The sequence below is a fragment of the Zerene cesonia genome, chromosome 28 (assembly GCF_012273895.1).
Source record: "Zerene cesonia ecotype Mississippi chromosome 28, Zerene_cesonia_1.1, whole genome shotgun sequence".
In the NCBI taxonomy this organism is placed as follows: domain Eukaryota; kingdom Metazoa; phylum Arthropoda; class Insecta; order Lepidoptera; family Pieridae; genus Zerene; species Zerene cesonia.
In genome coordinates, this window is record NC_052129.1 from 1,289,910 (window position 1) to 1,316,934 (window position 27,025).

The 27,025-nt window shown below is 37.6% G+C and overlaps 1 protein-coding gene across 1 annotated transcript; it reads left to right on the top strand.

Moving 5' to 3' along the window:
* The first annotated feature begins 589 nt into the window (after positions 1–589).
* LOC119837581 (protein MON2 homolog) lies at positions 590–26,703 on the top strand. The gene is made up of 39 exons (XM_038363227.1): positions 590–794; positions 1,000–1,131; positions 2,048–2,230; positions 2,648–2,777; positions 3,338–3,438; positions 3,921–4,046; positions 4,448–4,527; positions 5,100–5,238; positions 5,428–5,542; positions 5,939–6,070; positions 9,097–9,193; positions 9,667–9,795; positions 9,891–9,973; positions 10,167–10,300; positions 11,078–11,197; positions 12,042–12,243; positions 12,825–12,958; positions 13,347–13,458; positions 13,924–13,965; positions 14,763–14,890; positions 15,079–15,180; positions 15,389–15,499; positions 16,043–16,218; positions 16,530–16,692; positions 17,238–17,376; positions 17,823–17,965; positions 18,257–18,364; positions 18,602–18,736; positions 19,119–19,320; positions 19,495–19,597; positions 19,935–20,079; positions 20,334–20,519; positions 20,997–21,107; positions 21,276–21,379; positions 21,696–21,850; positions 22,472–22,579; positions 22,873–22,972; positions 23,171–23,283; positions 23,590–26,703. The coding sequence occupies exons 1-39, from the start codon at positions 675–677 to the stop codon at positions 23,715–23,717; spliced, it is 4,971 nt and encodes a 1,656-aa protein (XP_038219155.1). The 5' UTR covers positions 590–674; the 3' UTR covers positions 23,718–26,703.
* The last annotated feature ends 322 nt before the right edge of the window (positions 26,704–27,025 follow it).

Sequence of the window (27,025 nt, forward strand, 5' to 3'; positions counted from 1 at the left end):
AAAAATATCATTAACCCAATTTTATCACAAAAAATATATAGAACATACTTGTTATGAAAATGAATCTTGTTTTATTGATAAAATAATCTTAAATAGCTTGGTATTCGCATAATATTTAAGCCCCTCTGTGACAATTTTTTATTAAGGTCAGCAGGTTTTGCCGAAAAATAACAAACACAATCAAAAATACATATCCATGCAAATTAGAATCAACCTCACAAATTGTCAAGAATAGAATCAAGGATAGGGCATGTAGGTTTTTAATTCGTAGGTTTTAAGTTCTTTTGACTAAAATGGTCTTGAAGAATAACTAGTAATTAATCTGTGGTCTTGTGTCTAAAGAGAGTTCATTTAATAATTTATTTAGAAGAGAACACTTAACATAACGTTCTGAAATTATAAATGGCGTCTTATTTTATATTGTTGTAGATAAAAATGTAAATACCCACGTATTGCTTTGTTTGTTAAATGCACATAAATCTATATATTTTAAATTGAAATATATGATTTAAGCATTACTCCAATAATAAATATTTTGACATTGACGCAATAAATATTGATATAATTTTTGAACTGACATTTCAGATGTCGATTTGTATACATGGCATATTTTATAATTTGTTTAATTTTGCTGTAAAACATGAAGTAATTCCTTATATTTTGCATAAATAAACATGGCATTTGTTAGCGCTGTTACCGGCGATGACTCCACGAGGAAATTCATGGATGTCCTACAAAATGACTTTAAAACCCTGAGTTTGGAAACCAAGAAAAAATATCCTCAGATAAGGGAGGTTTGTATCTATACATTTTATTTCATATATTCTACATAATTGTGACATAGTTCAGAAATATTCATGTATAGCTAAATTTTTTATTCTAATAGGGGAAAAAAATTGTAATGTTCTGATAAGTTAAATGTTATGTATTCCATTTTATTAAATTTATGCGGTTTTTTTCTCAACATTATATATTTATTGAATGTTTATTGTCTTTCAGGCTTGTGATGAAGCAGTAGAAAAATTATCATTAGCTGCTAATAATCCACAAGCTTCTCTGTATGGTGTTGTTAATCAGATACTTTATCCTCTAGTGCAAGGATGTGAATCAAAAGATGTGAAAATCATAAAGGTAAACAATAATTTTAATTACTGAAATTATATACTAAGCTGTGCATTTTCATAAGGATTAATAAAATATTTGAAACAAAGTAAGTTTCTATCAGTATAAAATATCTTGCATTTTATTGTTACACAACACCTGCTAATAAATGAAAATGTCTTTGAAGAATACAATAAAATTAGATAAGTCACATACATATTTTGTCTGTTATTTAAAAAATTGAGTTTTTTATGTGAGTTATTATTAGTCATATTATCTAGCATGCTTGTTTGCTACCTCTGGTAATGGACATTATTTAAATAACCAATTACCAAAAGTTATCCAAAGCTATGATTCAACAGATAATCTATAAATGATGAGACCATTTTGAAATACATTTGTGATGTTACTTTTTAATTGTTATCTAATGAGATTCATCTTGAATGCTTAAGTCAATGAAATAATCAATTAATATCCTTTTAGTCAGTTTATGTGTAAATATTAATTAGCTTCAAATAAAATGTTGGATTTAAATTAATTGATTGTGTTAATATTCAAAACCTTTGAATGTATTGCCATTGAATGTGGCTTCGAAACATGTAAAGGGAGTTATTTGTGTAGCCTATGTCACTGTCTAGCCTCCTAATTATCTCCAGAAAATTGCCCGTCATTATGTGAAAGAAAGAAACAAACAAGTAGATAATTAGCTGCCCCATTGTTTTGTTAATTCAGAGTTTTATAAAATAAGTATATGACCTGATCAATTTTTTTTTTTAATTTTTCAAATTTTGTCATTTATTAAAGCATTTCAATGCTATAAAACTAAAAATTAAATGTCAAATATACACAAACAATTGTCCAAAATAAGATGATTGACTATATTTACTTTTACTTACAAACTTTATAAGTATAGCTATAGTATTACATATCTTTTTGTTTGTTTTAGTTTTGCTTAGGTACCATCCAGCGCCTTATAGCTCAACAGGGCATAGACGCGAAAGGGGCTAGGCATATAGTAGACTGTTTATTTAACTTGGGTCAAGCTAATATGCTGGAACTTAAGCTGTTGCAAACCGCGGCTTTGCTAATGACTACATCCGACCTTGTACATGGCGATACATTGGCTAGGGTAAGTGAAATTTACTAAATTAAATGCTCAATTTTTAATTTAGAATAAAAGTTGTAATGTTTATCTTATATATAAAATTCTCGTGTCACAATGTTAGTCTCTATACTCCTCCGAAGCGGCTTGACCGATTCCTCTGAAATTTGGTAAGCATATTGGGTAGGTCTGAGAATCGACTAACATCTATTTTTCATACCACTAAACGATAAGAGTAAGGCAGAACAGCGTTTGCCGGGTGCAGCTAGTTATAGTATAAAGTAAGTTTGTATTAAAGATGCCTGCAGTGGGACAATGATATATGATTGTAATTTTTCATGGGCTTAGGCTTATTATAACTATTACAGATGAGATAGTACAATTTCTTAAGATATATTTTACTACTATTTTCCTATTATTCTATATGTAATAATCATTACACAGACAATGGTGCTTTGCATGCGTATGGTGGCAACGAGCGAAACGCGCGATGTTAGCACCAGTCACGCTGCAGCTGCAACTGTAAGGCAACTGGTTGCTTTGGTGTTTGAGAGGGCTTTGGCGGAGGCAGAAGGTAAATATTTTTGAGATAAATAATTTCAATAGAATCTTTTTTTCAAAAGAAGTGAAGATTATGCTTGCGGCTTATTTTCATTGTTCAACAATAGTAAATAATATTGAATTCAAACACTTTATTGTGGGCGTCGAGCACGCTTCGGCACGAATTGGGCCAGCTCGCACCGGGGAAGTACCACACACCCACAGAAAACCGGCGTGAAATAGTGGCATGCCACTGTGTTTTGTACGCTGAGTGGAGGAGCCGGAGGCCCGTTTCCTTTTCCTCACCCGTCCCAGTCCATTCCTTCTTTCCAGTCGTTAATCCTTTCCTTTTCCCTTACCCCATAAAAGCGGGCAGCGCATTCACGGAGGTACTACCTTTGCGAATGTTTATGGGCGGTGGTGATCGCTTACCATCAGGCGAACCACCAGCTCAGCTGCCCGCTATGACATAAAAAAAAAAACTAATGGAAATTTCGTGCTGATCAAAGTATGAATGGATCTTAGTATCTTGATATTGGTCAATTGCTTATAATCATAAAACAAAATTTATGTTTGTTCATACTATTTTCTCAGGTAATCTAAAGGTGAACCCAGCTGATGTCAGAATTCAGACAAATCAGAAAGCACCGAAAGATTTGAAGCCGTGCGCTGTTGATGCTTATCTTATTTTACAGGTACTTGTCCTTTCTCATCGTTTAAAATAATGATCATCCTATAAAAGGAATATTAAATATTAAATCATTTTGTACGTTTTTAATGTTTTCACGCAACGGACTGATTTCAAAAATTCTTTCACCATTTGAAAGTTGCAATTTTACTTACTGACATAGGCAATATATGTACTGGGAAATTATTATTTAAGTAGTGTGCTACTTGTTAACCGCCTCCTCGGTTCAGTGGTTAACGCTTGAGCGTAGAACCGAAGGATCCTGGGTTCGAATCTCGGTGGGGACGCACAAAAAAAATGCCTCGGTCTAGCAGGACGCAGAAGGCTGTGTAACAGATGAATATCAACTGCCCCATACCCCACTAGGGGACACGGGACTTGACCTAGTGTGCTGCTTATCAAATTCCTTTCTCAATGTTTTGTGCTGGTCTACAGCCATAAAGTTTATGTATACTATGACTGTAGTTTCTTAAATTTTCTCATTTGCAGGATATAATTCAATTAATCAACGGCGACGCCGCGAACTGGCTGGTCGGCATCTCCGACGTACCCAAAACGTTTGGTCTGGAGTTGTTGGACACTGTGCTCACTGATTTCTCTGCTATTTTCTTTAAGGTGAGCAGTATTTTTTATTCATTTCTTGTATTTTTCTAAGTTATGTAATTATCTGTGGACCAGTTGTGGCTTAATAACAAATTTTGATAGATTTATCACTCGGTTCCTATTACTACATAGCATAAAGCAAAGTCGATCCCCGCGTCTATGCCTATGTATGTATGCTTAGATCGTTAAAACTACACAACGGATTTTGATGGTTTTTTTTATTGTTTCAAGAGGAATGTTTATGTATATAATATCATCAATTAAACTTTTCCGAATTTAACGCGTGCGAAACCTCGGGCAAAAGCTAGTAATTATTTATATACAGCTCGTAATTATCGGTCAGTGCCCCAATCCTGGTGTTTTTTGTGAAAATGACAAATGATAAATTGTATGAATTTCTTTTTTATTTCCAGATATCCGAGTTTAGATTTTTGCTGAAAGAACATGTGTGCGCATTGATCATAAGACTCTTCTCGCCGAATGTTAAATACAGGTAAATAGATACCTTATTTATTTCCATAAAATTTCTATGATTTGTGATATCTTGTATGATTCGCGCTGATACCTATGGCAAAACTGATTTTTTTTATTTAAGAGCTCGTGGTCTGGATTTTTCAAGTTGTTAGGTCATATTGGCCTCGCCCGAGTACATGACTGTATGATTCATTAAAAAAAGAATTTGTAAGACATATAACAATGTTATATAATTGTGAATTTGTGTATTTGGAGGGTTATAAGTGAGGTTATATATTTCCATTATAATATTTATGTATCGATCGGTGGAGTTGTGAATGGTTTATATTTACAATGCGAACGCAAGCGAAGACGTAGGCAATAGCATATACTATTGTCTAAAACCGACGAATCTGTGAAAATCAGAGCAAATTGACTAAGGGACTACAAGGAAGGCACCAGTTTTCAAAATAAAAAAAAACATCAAAATATCTTCATCCAGTCAAATGTTCTGAGGTAACAAATCCACAAAAACAAAAAAAAAAGAACAGGATGACCTCCTTTTTTTGAAGTCGGTTGAAAAAAGCTAATCATACTTGTATTCTTTTCCAGGGCAGCGTTCACCGCCCCCCACATCCCGGGCGGCGCGGCCGGGGGCAGTCCCCCCGCGCCCGACCGCCCGCACTTCCCCGTCACCATGCGCCTGCTGCGGCTCGTGTCTATCATACTGCACAAGTATCACGATTTGTTGGTGAGCATGCGCCGAGGTTTTGTGATGTGCTTAGTTAAATGGAAAAATCAATTTTATCTGATTATAACAGAAATAAAATAAAGGTGTTTTCTTTTAGATTTTCTTGATAAAAAATCAATGGTTATTTCTGGTAATTTTAGGGTTAATGTATTGGACAAAGTTTTCAATTACATATTTTCATTGTTCTAGGTGACAGAGTGTGAGATATTCTTATCACTGACGATAAAGTTTTTGGATCCCGACAAACCGTTATGGCAACGGGCGCTCGCTCTCGAAGTGTTGCATAAGATGACTATTCAACCCGGTGAGTGGAAATAAATAATAGAATATATATAGCGGAAATAAATATAGAATTTGATATATTTATAAGACTCTATTTTACCATATAAACAGAAATTCGACAACTTATTTGAAGCGCTGAATCACCTTATTGAAACAAAATTGTTTTCTGTAAATACATAACGCAAAAAGTATCATGATTCTCATAAAAAATTTTGTTCAAAAGTAATCATCGCATCAAAAGTGTCATAAATTGGTGGTTTAAACGGGTTTTTGCAATATCATTTGTCATTTTTTAATCTTATCTTAACCCACCATCATTACCCTAATCTCGGATTTTAACAAATTTTTAAAATTTTGCAAGAAGAAACAAGATTTGCTTTAAACCAGGCCAAGTTTCAAACAAGCTTACCACCTACAGATCTATTGAAGTCATTCTGCGAATGCTACGACATGCGGCCGCACGCGACGAACATATTCCAAGACATAGTGAACGCGCTCGGCGCTTACGTGCAGAGCCTGTTCGTAGCCGCCAATGTGAACACGCAGCCGGGTGCGTATAGTTGCGTATTACACTTATATACTATAGCGTTCAAATCACACTGTCACACTAATATTATTAATGTGAAAGTTTGTTTGGATGATTGTCCGTCAGTCACGTTAACACTACTGATTTTGATGAAATTCGGTATACAGACAGGGTATGCTGACAGCTGACTTGGGTGATAGGATACTTTTAATCGCGATTAAATGCTCCCTTGGGATAAAACAGAAAGAGCTTCTAGTGCTTTATGAATGGGATTTTTTTTAAGAATAGATGGAATTCGATATGAAATTCCTAAAGCACATAAAACCAAAGGAGTGGAAGAAATTCGATTAACGAGGTGGGATGAAGGTCCGCCAAGAGGTCAGGTGTTGCCACGATACAATTAATAACACGGGTTCAAATCCAGCCGCGTGATCGAATTTTTCCTACTGTTTAAAAATTTATATTTTCATATTTTTTATTCAGACTAAGTAAAATCAACTAACTCACCTTCTCCAGAAACATCATCGGTCTTAAGATTTGATCAGTGTGTGTGTTAAAAATATTAAGATGATATTATTTTGTTGTGTTAATCACATCTATATTTTATATCTTGCAATCTTGTTATTATTAATAATCTAAACATATCTCAAATGTTTATTTCCAATAGGAGTAAGTTTATACTTACAACCGTGTTGTCTAAAGGTCACAGCACACTTGGCCACCTGGCCTGTACCGCCTTGTAGCGTTATAACTAATTGGTCTTCTCGCATGCGGCTTCGCCCGAATGTTCAAAGGAAAATGAGAGTTGTTATACATGTCGTATTTTTAATAAAGCACCATCTATCGGAATACAAAAATTTAGAAGATGTTCAAATGCATATCATAATGCATCTTCCCATGGGAATGAGATGTTTCCGCGCGTTAAAAGCCGCCTGTGCCACTCTCCACCTTAAAACTATTCCCAGACATAAAAACATATTATAAAACTGCTCCGTTGCGACGTGAAAGAAGGACAAACAAAAAACATTCTTTCGCTACGGAGTATATGAGGTCAGCGCGTATCCACACAAATCCAAAGAAAGAATGCTATCCGCAGGAGGCGTGTTGGTGCCTGGATCCAGTGAGCTGTGACCTTAAACATAAATCTTATATTAATTTAATCTGACTTTAACATCTTCCAAAATATTCTCATCACCGATATTGTCGTAGTGATCATATTCGAAATCAGACAAATGTGGGTCGTTATTCTCCAAGTCTTCCGAAGTATATTCATCTAGGCCTTCTCTTTCTTGCAATTCATGGGAATCTCCGTAATTTTCAATATTCATAGGAATTGTATCAACATCGAATCGCCTGCTTTCGTTTCCTGGAAATGTATTATTTTCAGTGGTACATGTAATGATTGTTAGAAGATCTTGAGGTCAATTTTATTTTAGATTTTTTATGTTGTAATTTTTTCTCATAATGTTCCGCTTTAATTTTTTATATCTATTAAAAAAACGTTATAATTCGTTACGTAGTTTTAAAGATTTTAGCTTACATGAGGGATAGGTATAGACAGAGAAAGCGACTTTGTTTTATACTTATTATAATGATAAATAGGAAAGAAGAGTGGAATCAATAAAATCTAAATTAAAGTGCTATTCATTATTTAAAACTTACAAATGACTATGTATAACTATTTAATACTTCAAAAAAACATACTCTGAGTATCATTTCGCAAATTTAGATTCGCATTGTTGTCACTGGCTATAATATGAGTGTAGAGGTCTATTAAGCTCTGACAGCGTCGAATGCAACGTGAAAATGAGCGGAATCTGTTGGACCTGGGGTCACGAGGGCATCCAAGGCGTTCGCTGCAATTTAATATTTATATTTAACTAGTTTATTGTTTCAAAATAAATTATATATTAAAAATGCACCATATGTTCATGGTCTGAAATAGACAGCTGTTCAGGATCTAAACATTTATATAGTTGGCAGTTGACGGTGGCAGTTCATTATTGGTAAATGACAATGAGGTTGAGTGTCTAATAATATTGAAATATACACGTTCCGTATAGATAACCTTCCTCTTTTAGACTATCTTCCAAAATCCAGTGCAAAAATCTCACGTGCAATTTTGCAAGGAAAACACAAAGGTCCACATCGGTTGTATGGGCCCCGCGCAAGTGCCCGGCGTGAAGCGGCGCGTGCACCGTGTGTAGTGGTAGCGGATCTCGCCTCGTCGTCGAGATGATATTTCTACACATAAAGAATTAGTTATTTTAAAATATCTTGACAGTGGTCGCTCATCCCGACCTCGCGCGAGCTGATCCGGGATAAAACAAAATCTAATATAGCCCATGACATTCAGGTATAATGCAGCTTTCTGATGGTGAAATAATTTTTCAAATCGCTCCATTGGTTTCGGAGACTACTCATTTAAAACGAACACACTAATACTGTCAAATCTACCTCTCACTATGTTATAGATTGCAAATAATTCAATATCTACTTTCGATCAAAAAGCAATAATTAAAAATGATCATTTTAGTAATGTTATGTGACCCGGATATGAAATGCTTAATTAATTTAAAGTTGATGATCCTACTTTTATTACCTTCACCACTTTCATAATCAGCATCCCAAGCACACACAGTAGTGGACAATAAATGCAAGGTTTCCAACAATAATATTACATTTAATAACATTATATCATTGTTATATGCAAAGACATGGCCAACTAGATTGTTTGGTAGTATACGGCTGTTTTTAATATTGCATCAGAGAGCACGGATAGATAACTAGTTTCAGTAACTAAATCAATTTTCCCTTAACTTCCATTTAAGGATTAGCGCTATCCATCAGTAACCAAGGAGAGCTAGTATCTTCCCTCGCACATATCCAAGCCTCTTGAAACTTTTTATTATTCGGAATATTCCAAAGTATGTTAAATACATAACTTATATTAGGGTGAAAGTGTACAGAATTACTTGAAGTATCTAATATGCATACTACTAAGATTTACCCTACACATTTACAATGATTAATAAATCGCCATGTACCAGGTTCAACCGCAGTACCTCAACAGGCTGGTTTCTATTGGAAGGGCGTATGGCTACCCTTGTGTGTCACCTTTGAACCGGGGACTGCGAAATCTGTTTAGTAAGTATATACATATCATAACACAATGTACCGTTTTTTAAAGAAAATAATCTAAAAATCATACTTATTTAAGATGTACATAAATTGTTTTTTAAGTGTGCCATAATAGGAAATAATAATGAACTAACAAGTACACCTATAACATCCTACTAATATTATAAATGAGAAAGTTTGTAAGGATGGTTGTGTGTGTTTGTTGCTCTTTCACGCAAAAACTACTGTACCGATTGCAATGAAATTTGGTACGTAGATGGCTGGACAACTGGAATAACATATAGGCTTCTTTTTATCCCGATATTCCTACGGGATACGTACTTACGCGGGTGAAATCATGGGGCGCAGCTAGTGGCTCATAATACTTAATACAAAAATTATGTCGAAACAGTATTTTACAAAAATTATCTCAATACAAGAATTCTCTAGGATATAAATATAATTTTTAAATGATTGATTTCAATGCAAAATAATTACAGTATAGAAATGCTGGATCGCACAGAAGCGCCGACCATACAAGAGGGTTACGGCATCTCTGTCGCGTACGCGTGCCTCATCGAGATCATACGCTCTATAGCTATCAGCGTCGAGGGCGACGATTATTATAGGTATGTATGGAAATACATACAGAAATAGTAGGATTCCAGACTATAAAATAATTTTTTTTTTTTTTTTGGAAATTGTAATATGTATTTTATTTTAGATTACAAGAGCTGTACGACGACACGCAAAATGACAGCGACGAGAAGGAAGTAAACGCTAACACCAAAGCCATCACTGATAAAGGTATGTAATAGGCGGAATATATTTTAGAACGTGAAGAAAATGCTGTGTATGTCTTGTTGTGGATTGTTATTTTGCAGAAATTTTGTGGTTATAGTAATAGCATAATAGTAGTAGTATAATAAATGCTCAAAGAAAACTCAAAAAAGGGAATGAACAGTATTTTTTAATTTTTCAATCCGTTGGAAAATTTCAGAATCAGACCAAAACAAGCCAGCGACTGAAGAAATCACCAATAACGGTCATGACGCTAAAGCCGATCAGAATTCTAATCTTGTTAAGAAGACAGACAGCGAAGCAGAAGAGAAAGAGAGACAGCTCAGTTTGCAGGTCTGTATGGTTGATTAATTAATTTAAAAGATTGATTACCTGACAATTTTGCAGTGATAATCGTCTTATCTATTCAATACTATACTTTAAATAAATAAGACGTGCTAATAAAAAGAAGCAACCTATTTCTAACAAGCTTCATATAATACTTCTCACATGTTCTTGGCTGCTCAGTATGCTGAACTTAATTTAATAAGACACAATTTCTAAATACGTTTTATTTAGTTATGAGTTTTATACTTATTTGACTACTACACCAAAAAGAGAAAAACTTTGTGTTTGAAGTAAATCGATCTGTTTATTCGATTTTGATCCACTATTGGACAGATTTAATTCAAACTTTGTAAAATATCAAGGATCGGTGACAATACAGTAATTTTACGAGTTTATCTTATTCTCCTAATTATGATCGCCAAGATTAAATTATTTCCTTATTTATACTATGTATAGTGAGGAAAATTTCGTTAATTAAATAATTAAAGCGTAGTTTTTTAGCAACTATACTTTATGTGATGCCTATTGAAGAGTGAATAATGAAATAATTCCAGCTAGATTAATGAATATTAATATAATGATATTATTTACATAATGAAAAAATACAACACTTTACAGCGAGCGTGGTCACGGTCTCCCCGTGACCATGATCGCTGTAAAGTGCTCGAAACTTCGGGTTAATAATATAATGAATAAATCGCGTTTAAAATCCGTTAAAAAAATTTTAATTTCTAAATGTATAATACTCGCGTAAAATCAAACACAAGAAAATACTAATTCCAGCTAATCAAGTCATCCTGGTGCGGTTTAGTGTGGGGTCTGTCCGTACTCGCCGAGGCGAGTATTGGCGAGCTCGAGAACATTCTGCGTGCCATACAGACCCTTGCCAGAGTCAGTGGGAAGGTAAGTGTTATTTGTTGTAAAATAGAAAACTATGTAAAGAAACATTGAAGTGTTTGGTAAAATTAGAGTTATAATTATCGACTTCTTTCTGATTATGAATGTGGTCCTTCGAGCTGGAACCTCTTGTGAAATGTGTCACTATCTAATTTCAATGGAGTGATTATTGAATTGTCATAGGAATATCAATGATTAAATAAAGTATTGGAATACTTAATTTGACAAGTACATCTAAATAATTCAGTTTTTAATATTAGTCAATATAAATCTTTTTTTCCATTGATCGGATCGGGTATATTTTGAGTTAAATCGTAACGAACAGCCAATCTATTTTTTTGTTTTTTGAAGTGAAACTTCTTTAGAATCGTTGTGATTTCAAACCTGATGCAACGGAAAAACGTCAGGTAAATGTAACAGTGTAGAATGAAGCCGGCAAAGAATGAGACAGAAATATACATACTATTTTATTCATTCTTTTGACGATTTATTGAAGTTTCACTTCTATCATGTGTGAATCGCACACACACCTTTTTTTTTTATTTAATTATGTCAGTATTCCGTGATCTAAACTTTGCATTTAAATTTGACATAAGAGTCGGGAAAAATTAAATAATATGAATTCAGTTTTCATAACTAAACGGTATCTTACAAATGACATCTGACACTATAGGCTTTGTCAAATAGAACGCGTTCTTAGCGCTCATTAGAGCGCGTCGCTCCGTTGGACGGTATATTACCGCGTATAGCAATTCGGCGTCACGGCGCCGCTTGATCAGCGCTTTGCTGTGCGTTCTGTTTGACGAAGCCATAAAGGTCAAATAAGGACGTAAGCGAGACGTTGCGGCAGGTGGGCGTGACGAACGCGCGCGACGCGTGCGTGGGCGCGCTGTGCCGGTGCGCGCTGCCGGCGCAGTACTGCGTGCCCGTGCTGGGCGCGCTGGCCGCGCTGGCGTGCCCGTGGCCGGCCGCGCGCGCGCCCGCGCCGCCCGCCGACCTGCGCCACCACGTCGTGTGGGTCGGCACGCCGCTGCCCTGCGCGCAGCCCCCAGGTCTCTCTCTCTCTCTCTCTCACTCTCCCATGCCGTCGCCTCCTGGTAGCCCACTTGTTTAGATCCCGTACTTTGCACCGTATCAGCGACACTGCTCATGCCTGTCTTCAGACAAGTGCGGTTGTTTATAAGCAAACCTATTTTTTGTTGATTTCAAAGGTGGATAGGAAACAGAGTATCAACATTGGAAAACAATTTTATTTTTGTGTGTGAAAAATGCTCTCACTCATGGCCGTCGAATATGACCCAAAGAAATTTGAACATTAATATCTGGTTGTGATGCAGGGTTTTAAAAAGTTACTTATATGAGTGATACCTTAAGAAGTATCACCATAATGTAGCAAGTGTGCTCAAGCTTACAGTTTGTCCATATTTAAATTCGTTTTAAGTATTTATCCTAGATTAAACTTGATCTACGTATCATATAAAAAAAAATAGAGACAAAAGTAAAAAAAATCCTGAACATATAATAGTCGCAAATAATAAAACACAAGTGTTTATAGTTAGTTTCTTACTTCTTATACATTCTGAAAACCAAGCCGTGTAGCATACCCAACTCTATTTATTCTATTAACGAGCAGGTCAACAGCAATCTTTCGTAATGGTGACGTCCCGCCACGTGACGGCGATGCGTGCCCTGCTTGCGGCGGCACGGCGTGACGGCGACACGCTGCAGCAGGCCTGGCTGCCCGTGCTCACCACGCTGCAGCACCTGGTCAGAGATGGCCTAAGAGCCTTTCTATAACACTCTAATTCAGTGGAGTTATATTAATAAAAAGTTGTCTGCCATTCTTTAAATAATTTTAACGTATGAATCGCAACTCTCAGCACATCTTATTTCTTATACCGATTGGTCAAGACTTTTTTTCTGAATTCAAATTATCCTTCCTTATTTATCTTACAGTCCCACAGTAGAATTTGAACTAACTTGGTGCATTTACATCTCTATGTTTGTTTGTTCTGTTATTGTTGTGTATTGAAAATAGAAAAATTATGTAGACTAACAATTTACTAAAAGTCATGTACGAACACAACAAGAATTCTTCATCGTTTTCATCAAACTTGTGTTAGGATACATTTTAAATCTTCTACCCTTGGTCCAGGTGTGGATCCTGGGCTTAAAGCCGTCCACAGGGGGTAGCATGAAGGCAAGTCGGGCCAGCGCGGATGCTAACGCCGTTATGAGCACCTCTGCGGTCATGGCTGATCTACCCGGTATGATAATTTCCAATTAAAACTATTTTTCGTTTTTTTTTTCCACTTGAGGGTGGGTATATTGAAAGAATTGGGGTTTTAATATGTTAAGGTAACTTAATGGTTACTTTTTGTCTAGTAAAATATATTAAAAACACAAGCATTTATTGTTCTTAAGGATGTTATTTGTGACTTCATTGTAATTTTATGTTGTTGCTAACAAAATTGTTATTTTTTATTATATATTGAACGTACTTAAATGATATGCAGAGATTTAATTATCAAATAACATAAATGAATGAAACAATTCAAATAACTCATCATTTCCTTTCTTAAAGGTATAAAATCTTTTTACCTGAGGCTATTAAAATGTGTCTTAATCTAGATATTACCTCGTCATAGCTAATCTTGATGAATTAAATGACTCTCAACCACCAGTCACAAGCATCAGTCGTTATATTTGGTTGCAGTTTACACTGGTTTCAGGTCAGCAAGTTCCTGTGGCCGATTCCCTAGGAGTTATGAGCGGTATTGATATCTGTAATACGAATATATTGATTGATGTGTGCTTATTTGGAATTTATCGTTTGTGAGTTTTTCATAGATGCTTAGGTGGGGTATTTGTAAATTTTGTTTGGATGTGGCTCACAGAGTAATAGAAAAATTAGAACTCTGTAAGTTCTGTATTCTTAAATTTTTGCTTTAGCGAGATATTATATACGTTGTGATGATTAAATGCCTTAAAAACCTCCTTGGAGAAGTTGGAATCGATTCAATCGGCTTGTTCCAAATGGGTCCACGGATAACAAATACGTCAGCCACAGTAGGCGTGGCATGTTTTCAGTGGCAGGGTCGCTTGTGTCCGTCCGCACCGGGTTGGAGCTTGCTGGCCTTAGCACGCGGTTTTGTTTGTTCTTGCACCCACTATAGCTAGCGCACGCTTCGCTCACAGGAATCGCTATTGCTCAATATTGTGCGACGTGGATGTTTCCGGGAGAAATTTGTTTGATTCTTTATGTTTAGAGCTCATAATTTTTATATATGTTTAGAGTGAACATATGTTTTTTTTGCGATCAGAAATGGATCCAGGGGTAAAAATTATTTATGGGACCCTATGAATGTTGTATTAAAAAAAGGAGAATATAAAAGATTGAACGCAATCTGCTTAAATAAAATATATTTTTAATAGACAAGTAAGCGTTCTATAGAGGGCTTGAATGGCGTTCCTTTCCTGATAAAAATCTTTATGGCATAGTTTCTAGAAGTTCTATTGAATGCGATATGAAAAGTGAATTCTAAATGAGTTCTTATTATCAAATTTGCAGCGTTATCGGCCATGCTGTCCAGGGTGTTTGAGGCTTCGAAGAATTTGGATGATGTAGCTCTTCATCATCTAATTGACGCGTTGTGTAAATTGTCCAACGAGGCCATGGAGCTAGCTTATTCTAACAGGGTGAGTGAGATATTATTTAATAATAGTGAATACTTATGGTAGATACATAATATTTTTTAAAGTATTTATTGAGTAAAGATTATAATACTAGGAAATGCCATATCAGATAAAGTCACGGATTCAAAGGAATCTTTAAAAATTTCCAAAAATAATTATTTTTTAAGTATTATTGTTTATATTTTTTGTAGGAACCTTCTCTGTTCGCGGTGGCTAAACTCTTGGAGACTGGTTTAGCCAATATGCACCGGATTGAAGTTATGTGGCGACCCATCACCAATCACCTCCTTGAAGTAAGTAAATATGTAACGTTTATTTACGTTATGTAAATGAAAGTGACACATATTGGACGAATATAATTTTTAATCAATATATAAAGTACTATTTCGTAAACTAAATTAGATGTACTCGTATGTAATGTCGGTAGAAACATTATTTCAATTAATCGAGTGTATAAATCAAATGAAATAAAAATATTAAAGTGTAAACTGGTCGCTACAGGTATGTCAACACCCACACATTCGAATGAGAGAGTGGGGAGTGGAAGCCATCACTTATTTAGTTCAGGCCGCTTTCCAGTATCATCACAACAATCCAGCTTTGGTGACTGAGGTAAGTTCGAATTCTTCCAAGTGATGGAACAGTCATTTCACTGTGTATTCAGAACTTTATTTTATTTATACTGAATGTCCTTTTAATAAGTAGTGTTCTTGTTTTTTTATGTAGTGGGCAATGGATATGTTTACATATATATGCACATTTGCCATCATAACTATACATAGTTATAGTAGAGTAATCTTTGAAAAATGTGTGTCCAATATTATTGATACAGTGATTTTTGTGTATTCCGTTAAAATTATTTCAATTGCTCTTTCGTGCAAATGCAATACATCGGATATTTGACCTAGTTTTAATCGTCACCAGGTTTGCGAGCTACTTAACTCGAAAACTTGTTTTCTTTGTAATTTTTTCGTTACCAGGCAAACGGCTAATTTTAAAGCCGCTGTTTGCGCTGTAAAATACAAACATTTCTAGTACGTTACCGTTGATGTGTTCCAAATCGTGCATAAAGTTGTTTCTTCTTTTTGTTTTTTTTTTTTCTTTTGTTTCTTTTCTTTCCCTTTACTAAGAAGTAGCACCTTATGTTGTGTGCAGGCCCGCGAGCGGCTAATCCTGGAGCCTCTGGCGGAGCTGTGCAGCGTGCGGCACTGCGACGTGCGCGCGCGCCAGCTGGAGTGCGCCGCGCGCCTGCTGCACTCGCGCGGCGAGCAGCTCGGCGCCGCCTGGCCGCTCATGATGGAGATCATCTCCGCCATCTGCGACCAGCACAGGTACACTCGCAGCGGGGTGCGCAGGCGCAGCTGCTCAGCGTCAGCGTCTGTCTTTATCGATTGTACTAAATTAGATATGCCCAGAAAATATGCCCACATGAAATTCAGCGGCTAAATGACAAGGATCCATTTTCATTTGTTATGTTTTATAGTTTATTTATTTATTTATTAATAATGAAAGAGTTGTTTTATATGTTGTATATAGTATGTAGAATATACCTCTCCCCCTATTATATATAGTATGTAGTACATATCTCTCCCCCTCATTACTTGATGAGGTGTGTCGGTGACATACGGCCCCGTGTCCCCAGCGAGCAGCTGGTCCGCTCGGCGTTCCAGTGCGCGCAGCTGGTGGCGGGCGACCTGCTGGGCTGCGCGGGCCCGCGCTGCCTGCGCCGCGTGCTGGCCGCCGCCGCCGCCTTCGCGCGCCAGACCAAGGAGCTCAACATCAGCCTCACGGCTGTCGGCCTCATGGTTCGTGCTCTTACAGCTTTACACAACACACGGCTATCTTTACACTGAATATCATCACCTTTAAAACTGTAACATAAAAATACGTCACGAGTAATAAACAATTCATGCATATTTAACACAATTATTCGGTCACGACGCATTTTATATTATACACCTACACACATATGGATACCTTTTCATATACAAGTACAAGTAACACTTCCATCACTAACGCCGCACTAAACTGTTTACACCTGCACACCCTACACAACATTATAAAGTATAAACTTATGACGTCACACAGTTACACATTAATTAACGCATATGTCCCATGTAATATGTAACATTTGCACTTACACGTCACTAAACACTTACACATTTGAAGTGTTCTTATGTATTAACACCAAAACTCTATAAAATGGTATGAGATCTTAGACTTGACCTTACATGCATTAAATAAAGAGTTTATACTATAGCACAAAGTCACTTTAACTTTTTACAATATGGTGTTACGTATTTATTTAAGTTTGAATCCATCGTTTAATTAACGAAACATTTCCAAACAGTGGAACATATCGGACTACTTGTACCACAACCGGGACAAGCTGTCCGTGGCGCTCGCCAGCGAGGCGGCCGCCTGCCCGGAGAGCAGTCCGGACCTGCCGCCGCTGGACCGGCTGTGGATGTGTCTCTATGTTCGCCTGAGTAAGTGTATTGGCATTATTTTAATTCCTTCTATTACCTATTTGTTATTTGAAAGCTATGTTCAGAGAATATAAGTAATCTAACTTTACGATGTAGATCTTATGTGATGTGGTTGAGGTGCTTTGAAGAGGAGGCCACTACATTTAGTCTTCTTTATCTATTCATGTGGTTGCCTTTTTGGGTTCATTATAACTTATCAACTATTTGATCTGACGAGTCAGGTCGAAAAAATAATTAATTTTATTAAATAAGTGCCTAGTAGATAAATCTTCTTAACGACCGCTGCGAGCCATTGGGCAGTTTTGCAGTGAGGGGTAGACACCCCAATAAAAAGAAGATTTATGGAAAAAAAAAAAAAAAAAAAGTATATTTCGAAACATACCTGAGGTTTTTTTCTATAAATCGCCCTCTCTAGATATCCTTTTTATAACAGTTTCTCCTTCCAGGTGAGCTGTGCACTGAGCCACGAGCGCCAGTACGGCGCGCAGCAAGTCAGACGCTGTTCAGCTGCATCGGCGCGCACGGCACGCTGCTGAGCCGGCCCGCCTGGCGCGCGCTGCTCAACGTGCTGTTCCCCATGCTGCAGCAGGTCTGTGTGCTGCACCTCCCCCCCAGCCCGGCTGCGCACGCGCCGCTCGCTGTGCAGCTGCATCGGCGCGCACGGCACGCTTCCGACCTTACACCATCCAATCCGTTTAATCATTGTGACTTTATTTATACAGAAACTTCCTTCGGCCAAAACAATAACAAAGTATTTTTAAACAATAGCTTTCGTGAAATTTAAAACGTATCAAAGCATGTATAAAATCTTATAATTACTTATTCATAATTACTTATACTAGCGAACGTTGTATGATAATTGAAGCGCTAAATTATTCAGGTTCAAAAACAATCGAACATAGCGAGCTCCGAGAAGGTGGACACCGGGGAGCACATCCTCATACACCACACCAGGAACACGGCGCAGAAGCAGTGGGCTGAGACACAGGTATGAGAAATATTGCATTAAACGACAATAATTTATTGTGAAATAATCAATAACCGACTGCAAAAAAGGAAGTGCTCAATATGACGGTTTTTTTTTTGGGTTTGTCACCTTAGAATTATTTTGAAGTTTTCGGTACAGGGACCAAAGTACAATGCTTCAATTTTTATTTAGATACTAGTCATCTGTCTATTATGTTGTCTATTGTTAGCTGGTGTACCCCTCCCCTCATGGCCTCAGGTGCTGACGCTGTCGGGCGTGTCGCGCGTGTTCCACTCGCGTTTCGCGCTGCTGACGACGGTGGGAGACTTCCCGCGCTCCTGGACCGCGCTCTTGGACTTCATCGTGGACTTCGCGCTCAGGAGGAGTCACGAGGTTGGCTTTTCTCGTTCGTTTATAAGGCCTTCCTGTATGCTATAGCTATCCTTCCTGTATGCTATACCTATTTTATACCTTATGGCTTTTCATCGATGACCAAATTGTCTGGAAGAGATCGCTAATTGCAGTGAATATCTTAAACTCACAGTTAAAAACTTATCTTCTCCCAAAGATTATGTTTTTAATAAGATTATGCCTGTCGGAGCATATGTTTATGAGACAAAATAAAATTGGTCCAATTTTTAGTAAAATACGAAAAATAAAATAAAAAAGACAAAGCCATTAAGTGTATTTTGTTTCTATTGTAACGACTTTAAACATTTTTTATCATATTAAAATGTGTTTTTCTCTAACTATACACGTACATGTTTTTCTGCAGGTGTCAGTTGCGGCGTTGAAGTCGTTCCAGGAGGTGGTGTCGGCTGCGGGGCGCGCGGAGGGCGAGGGGGCGGCGGGGGGAGCGGGGGCAGCAGGGGGAGCGGGGGGCGCGGGGGGAGCGGGGGGCGCGCGCGTGTGGCCCGCCGCCTGGGCCGCCTGGCGGAGCATCGCTTCGCGCCTGCCGAACGATGCGCATGCGCCGGGTAACACTTCACCTGTTCCTATAGCCTTGCACGTGCCCTGCGGTGTGGGCAGACCCGAAACACAACTCGATATATATCTATATCGTATTCAGTAAATTGTTGAGTTTCTAATCATTTACTATCAATTTAAGTACCTCCTCCATTGCAAGTAAATGACAGGAAAATCTGTTTCAGTGTCTGAAGACGGCAAACCTCCCGAAACGTATTCGCCATCACTGAGCTTCCTCACAACGCTGGTGCAAATATTCCCGCTCATATTCCAACACATTAGACCAACGTGAGTTGTTTCATTTATTTTCATGGTAATTTATTTTTTTCTTTATTAGGTTTTTTTATTAGGTTTTGGTCACTTGTATATCCTTAGGGATTGAAATTCAATGATAAATATATATTCATTGATTTGTTGTGTGTACTTATTTATACTGCAAATGTCAAGTGGTTGATATTCTCAAGACTTTCTATCACTGGACGGACCGTATTAGACTATATAATACGATAAATGTAAAAGTTTATAAGATTATATGGATGCTGTGGAAGCTAGTACGTGGAATGAACACTGAAGTAAGTACAACTAAACGCCTTACAGCACGTAAATATACAGGTTTTATATACAGATTTACGCCAAAAGACGTGGAGGCGCTGGGCGAGTGTCTATGCAAGGTTTGCAGCGTGGAGCCCTCGGCTACTGCACTCGACGGGCTCGGGGGCGGAGCGCCCGCTAGCTTGCACGCGCTGCATTGCCTCGACACCGTGCACAAGGTATTGACGCCAATTAAATTATTAGGTGTTGCTAGTTGATATATAAATATTTTTTTCGCTTAAATACCGCGCTAGTTTAAAGCGGTAATGATAAAAATAGCTTAGAGATAGTATACGCTTCCCGTTCACAAACAACGGTCCCATTTGTTCAAAAACAAGTTGATGACGTATGTCCAACGCGGGGCCGTTTGCTAGTAAATAAAATGAGTCCAAAACGTAAAGTGAAACGGTTCGAATACCGGCCCGGTCGGCAGGAGGCGCTGGCGCGGGCCGAGCTGCTGCCGGCGCTGTTCGCGGCGCTGACGGCGCTGGCGCGGGCGGCGCGCGCGCACGGGGCGCCCGCGGCGCACGCGGCCGGCGCGCGCTGCCTGGCCGCCGCCGCCGCGCTCTACCGCGCCGCGCCCGCGCACAGCGCGCACGCGCTGCCGCACTTGCTGCAGGTGCGTGCCCGCACAAATATTTATTGAATATAAAAAGTTGGTCCTTCGAATTGGATGAACTGTCGTACTTTTTTTTACTTATTCTTATTTTTCTGATTGTTTTGTCACAATCCCTACTAATATTATAAATGCGAAAGTAACTCTGTCTGTCTATCTGTCTGTTACGCTTTCACGCCACAGATTCGATTTTGATAAAATATGGTATGAAGATAGAACTGAACTTGGGAAAGGACATAGGATACTCTTTATCGCGAAAAAAGGGTAGAAAGGATTGAAAGAGGGGATGAAAGTTTGTACGAAAGTTCGTTATTTGCAAACCAATTTTGATGAAACTTGGTATGAAGATGGACCTAAAATACTCCTTACCATGTCGCGCGATATAAGCGAATTCTACTCGGGCGAAAACCTAGTAATTTATTATTTGTTTCAGGATAATCTTAAACAATAAATAACTGACTATATGGTTACATTTTACAGTCTCTACATTCGGCGGTAAAAAAAAGTGGTCCGGAAAAGCGCAGACGTAGTAACGAGCGCGAGAGAGACCAACCGGATGAAAATATACAGATCTCTTCTTTATTACTGCAGGCATGTATCATGTTTCTATTTACTTATATAATACTATTTGCAAAGACTTGTCTTAAGCCCTATAGAAAATCTACTACGGCTACTTTTGTAAATGTTTTGTTTCTAAATTTTAAGTTTATTCCCTTATTTCAATTGGTTAAGAAATTTTCTTTATGTACTTGTCTGCAGGTACTGGCGACGGGGTTGCCCTTGGCGAGAGAAAATCCTGATGATTATAAAGAGTTTTGGGACATCCTGCCGGATGTGCTCGAGACTTTTATGTTTGAACCTTCGTGAGTGTTGAAATTTATAAACGCGTTTCTTTAGTAAGGTTAAGAGGAAGGTGTATTGTCCATAGTCCATATTATTGAGAGTCTAAAAATTTACGAATTTTGAGACGATGGTAAGGGAATAAACCTTACATAGTGATGTTGAGAAGAGGACCAATACGGAAGACTTCGAGTCCCTTATAGGCGAATAAAATTATTGCATTTCAAATTCAGTAGAGCGGGCTTATAAATTTTCTAAATAAATCAACCGATTCCTATTATTCGATGATGGGGAGTAAAGATTAATAGATGAGTACTAAGGTTACATGCGCATGCGCAGGGTGGGCGGCGGGCGCAGCGCCCGCGAGGTGGTGGGCGTGGTGCGCGCGCAGCTGCTGGGCGCCGCGCCCCGCGCCCCGCGCCGCGCCGCCGCCCGCGCCCTGCTGCTCGTGCGCCGGGGCGCCGCCGCGCTGCACGACGCCGCCGCGCGCCCCAGTGAGTGCTTCACGCTACACGCTACACGCTACACGCTTCACGCTACACGCTACACGCTTCACGCTACACGCTACACGCTACACGCTACACGCTACACGCGCACGCACCTCGCACCCAACGCCCGTAACTAGCTACACGCTACACTCTACACGCCACCGGACATACGCTACGGGCCACGCGCCACACGCTATACGCATAGTTGTTCTATAATGTGTGCCACGCAAAATATAATTAAATGAATATATCATCATCGTCGTCGTCGTCGTCATCATCATCATCATCATCATCATCATCATCATCATCATCATCAGCCCATATATGTTCCCACTGCTGGGACACAGGCCTCCTATGATGGTTCTGGCCATAATCCACCACGCTGGCCAAGTGCGAGTTGGCAGATGTCAAATGTCGTCGAACTTTTGATTCTTGGACATGCCGGTTTTCCCACGATGTTTTCCTTCACCGTTGTCTGTGTTATCCACATATGCAAATAAATTGAGAAATTAATATATCTCCTGCACGCTCGCCCGGTCTCGAACCCCGATTTTGAAGTACGAGGTTCTCACCACTGAGCCACCACTGCTAAAATGAATATATATAATTAATATAAATATCGGCCAGAAAACGAGCAGGAGCTGCGCGAGCGGGAGGAGTTCGCGCGCGCCTGCTTCGAGACGCTGCTGCAGTTCTCCATGCTCGAGGACGCCGACTCCATCACCGGCAATGAAGGTATACATTATAATGTAGAATTGAATTCAAAGTTATTATTTTTGTAGCAAAATTTATTTGAGTTATTTGATTATGTTTGTAATAAAGGCGATTTGATGCGGCTCCAGAATATTTTTTTTCTTAATTTTGTCGATGTCGAGGGTAAATTAAGTTAGAACACAAAAAATGAAACAAATTTATATTCGCGATTCTTTCTTTTCTTCAAAATATTAAGTCTGAAACTACCTCCTAAATGACAACAATGATTTTGTTTTGAGGCTAAGATTTCACACATATTTTTCATAATTGAATAGAAGATGCTGACCCGCTTGCAATAATGCCGTTGTTGGACCGATTCCAAGAAGTCATATCGAAGTACAGCACTGATGATGAAAATGCGGAGACATTAACGAGGTGAGTTATTGTTCTTTTAAAGGATATTATGATGAATAACAAAAAATAATACAATGAAATATGTATGTCTTATTTTATTGGTGTTCACCAAGGTTCATACCCTGGTCCTTTACTATTCCCTATGTTTGTAAAAGACAGATACAAGTTTCGTGACCTTTTTCATTGGGCTATGTGTTACAAAAGTGATGTGGCTTACAGGCAGCAAGTGTCGGAGATCTCGTTTGTGTTAAAAGCAGTAGCGACATTAACAGAGGCTATGAAGCGCGCGCCGCCCGGCAAAGTTGACACCGCGGCGTGGCATAAGTTGATCGGTTGGTACTTTTAATTACATGTTAATGTTGTGTTAACTAATGCTATGATCATAGTGTCTTTTATTTTATTAATTCTATTGTTATCGTACGTATCGTATGTATCATCGTATTTAAATTTTTGAACAATGGTCAATTTAATTGTTGTATAATTGTTTTACTTTCAAAAAAATAAAAATATTCAACTTGTAAATGATATATCAATGCAGATATATTTTCGCAAATCGCATAACCTCGATAATATTTTTGCGTGATAAATAGTGTAACAAAACTTGATTGATGTTTCTGATCTAATCCTTGTTGCATCAGGTCTGTACCCGTGGGTTGTGTCGCTGGCGGCGGGCGGGGGCGCCAGCGGGGGCGCGGGCGCGGGCGCGGCGCTGCGCGAGGCGCTGCTGCAGTTCGGCGCCCTGCTCGCGCCCCCGCCCGCGCCCTAGCGCCGGCTCTACACCATCCATATCTAGAGCACGCGCCTGTGAGCGCCGCCCGGAGAGCCTGTCGTCAGCCAACACACACATACACACACAAAAAAAATATATCATTTATACGCTCTCACCCCCACACACATACGTAAAATCTCCCCCATACACTTCCATACCTTACGAGTCTTAATGATGTTATTATTGAGTTGTTTTTTTTGTTTTTTTTTTTGGGAAGAAACGACTTTGTAGTTTATATATTAATTAGAACTATTCAACTTAGACCATGTTAGCCCAAAATTCACCATTCCGTTAATCGTATTTTTTTCTTATTTACTCGTGTTGCATTAACATTCCAATCTTATTGAGTTAAATATAAGTAACACCCAATATAATAAACAAGCACTTAACACCATGCATAATGCTAAATCTGTCCTAATCTTCACTGCCTGCATAGTGCTCGTCCCCAAGAAATAAAATATGGAGCAATCTAGAACAAAGTTATTCGAAATCCCTCCCTGTGTACGTTTTAGTGATTTTAGTGTATTTCAAGTGTGGCTGGCGATAAACAAGCTTATAGTATAGTGCGATACGCTATAGAACCTTAGCAACGATTGAGTTAGAGTTGGAACGTTGAGTGCGCGCTTGTGACCTAGGCCTTCAGTGCTTTCAGAACCGTTAGCTACGAACCATTTGTAGATTAAATATAGTTGGTAAATAGTTGGCTTTAAAATCGAAATAACTTGGATAATTCTACACTAACTCATCTATATGAGCGGAATTAAGATGGTCTGATGCTATTTGCAAATAATGTAACAGTTGAGAATTAGAGATATAACATAGATTTACATATACGTGTTGTGCATTTCGGAAACTGTCGGTACTTAACACAGTATAAAACCGTTGTTGCTGACTAATTTGTATTCAACCGATGTCGCAAAACGAAAGAGGTTCTTATTGAACTGTATATTTTTTGGCTTGTTGCTTGATTATTTTTCAAGTGAATTGTTCTTATTTGATCCTATTTTACAATCTGGAGTTCTACGCCTACCTCCCCCACCGGGATGTCGGTGATCTGTTTTCTAGAAAATAATTATCATACTTCACAGAGCTTTAGCTTCAGAATCTTATCAGCTTTTACTATGAATGTTTAAGTCAACAGGACAGCGGTTATTTCGATTTTAAAGCCCATTTATATTATAAAATATTTAAATAATTAACTGTATTCCACTTCTAACACTTATGTATAGCCATAATTAATTATAGGTCATTATATAAATAAGCATGTTCAATATCTATTTATGTTTGTATATAAAGTGTATTTATTGAATTATGAGAGAAATCGAGCTGGAATCTCGATGATTTCTAATTTAATGTGTATTCCAAAGATACATCATAAATGTATAAATTCTGCATTGGCTATGACGTCTGCTGTCGCGGTTTTGGTTTGATAACGAACGTACGGGTAAATGAAATTAATTCAAACAGTCTGTTTTTCACGGACGGAGGGATCCGTAAAGGAGATTTAAGTCGATGTGGATATTTTTTTATCACATGACCACGCATATCCATTTATTGATAAGCCAGACTGTAATTATTCCTTTTTGTGGATATGGTACACCTCGACGTTGGACCCATGTAGGTATATTTAGTATTTAGAATAAATAATCTACCTTTCGTTTTCGCTATTATAAAAAACTAACTTAGTTTCCATTATATAACATGTAATGAAGAATCAAAGGGTTTCGGGACGTCTTAAAGCAGTACTAATTCCAGTCAATGGAAAGACAGAGTTATATAGGTTTTCTAGGACCATCAATGTGCCACACTCGAGTTAGTACTGCATAGAGATGTCGCAGAACGTCCCCAATAGTAATTTTGCGTTGTAAAAGTGAGTCAACCTGACTTGTAATCTGCTCTGTGTGATTGTTTAAATAAATAATTTGTGGATGAGTATATAAAAAATTGTATTTAGAGCTAAAAAGGCCGGTTTCTGTAGTTTAACTAAGTATATCGATATCATATTAAAAAAAAATCATTGAAATACCATATTTACTAGTGTGTTTAAAATATATGAATATATTAATATTAATGCATTGCGAAAATAATTTACTCGCAAAGTTAAGTGTCCACCTTACTAACAATAGAATACGTTCTTATTTCGTTTACTGTTTGTAGTGTTTTAGCATTTTCGTATCTATCTACTTAACAATAGAAATTAGTTTTGAACATTCACTTATATCAGGCCATTTATCTAATATAGCTAATAGTTCATATTTTTATTATTTATTGTTATGATCAAATAGATATATACATGTATTTACTTTTCCAGATAAGGTTTTGCAGAAATCATACTTGATACCCTTAGTCGAGCTAGTTTCTAGCGCCACGTAGCGGCTAGATTGTAGATTTCCAATAACTTATCGGTAGTTAGTTATATCCAATTTAGATTAGCCCTAAGAATCGTAATGATAAGGTTGTTGACGACGCAGGTTCGACTTTGGACGTTAGGACTTTTTCCAATTTCTTTAAGCTAAATCTTTTTGAATAAAGTACATAATGCACGAAAAATAACTTGCTTGTACTTTTAAAGTATGAAATGCAACTCTAATTGGTAATTCACATGAACTTCCCTTCATTAAGGATAATTAAGCTTTGTATCGTTGATGAAGTGATGGTGAGAAATTGTTAAATATTGATTAATATAAAGTTGTGCGATTAGTTAGTTTTATAATACTTATAAATAAAATACAAAATTTACCGTGGGCCTATGGGAAGTAATATGATTTTATTAATTCGAACGTTACTCTCGGATAGGTTCAACAGAACTGTGTTGGCAAATATTTTCAAGTTACCAAAACCTTTGTATTATTGCAAGCATGAATACTCTTAAGTAATATGGTTTAAGTGACGATGTAATACGTATTGATGTTAATTCTAAATATTTTATTTAAGTTGATATTTGTTTATTGTGACTGAAATAAACTGTTTAAACGAATATTCATTCAGTTTTATCCATTTCCTTCCTTTGAACACTTGAAAATATTTTATTTAGAATTGAATTTAAACACCCATAAAACCAAATTTACATTTCGATTTAAAGTTAAGTTACCTGATTCTCTATGTATTTAATAAAAAAAAAAATAACAAAAAATAGAAACCTAACCTTATAGCTAAGTACATCGCTGTAGCAATACAAATAGGTATCAAACAATTAAGGATTAAGACCGATATCTTTGCTAGGTTATAGAGTAACCTGTATTAAAGATATCAGAATTTTATTACAAAAATTTCTGTATCTTTTGTATGTCAACATCAAGATATTG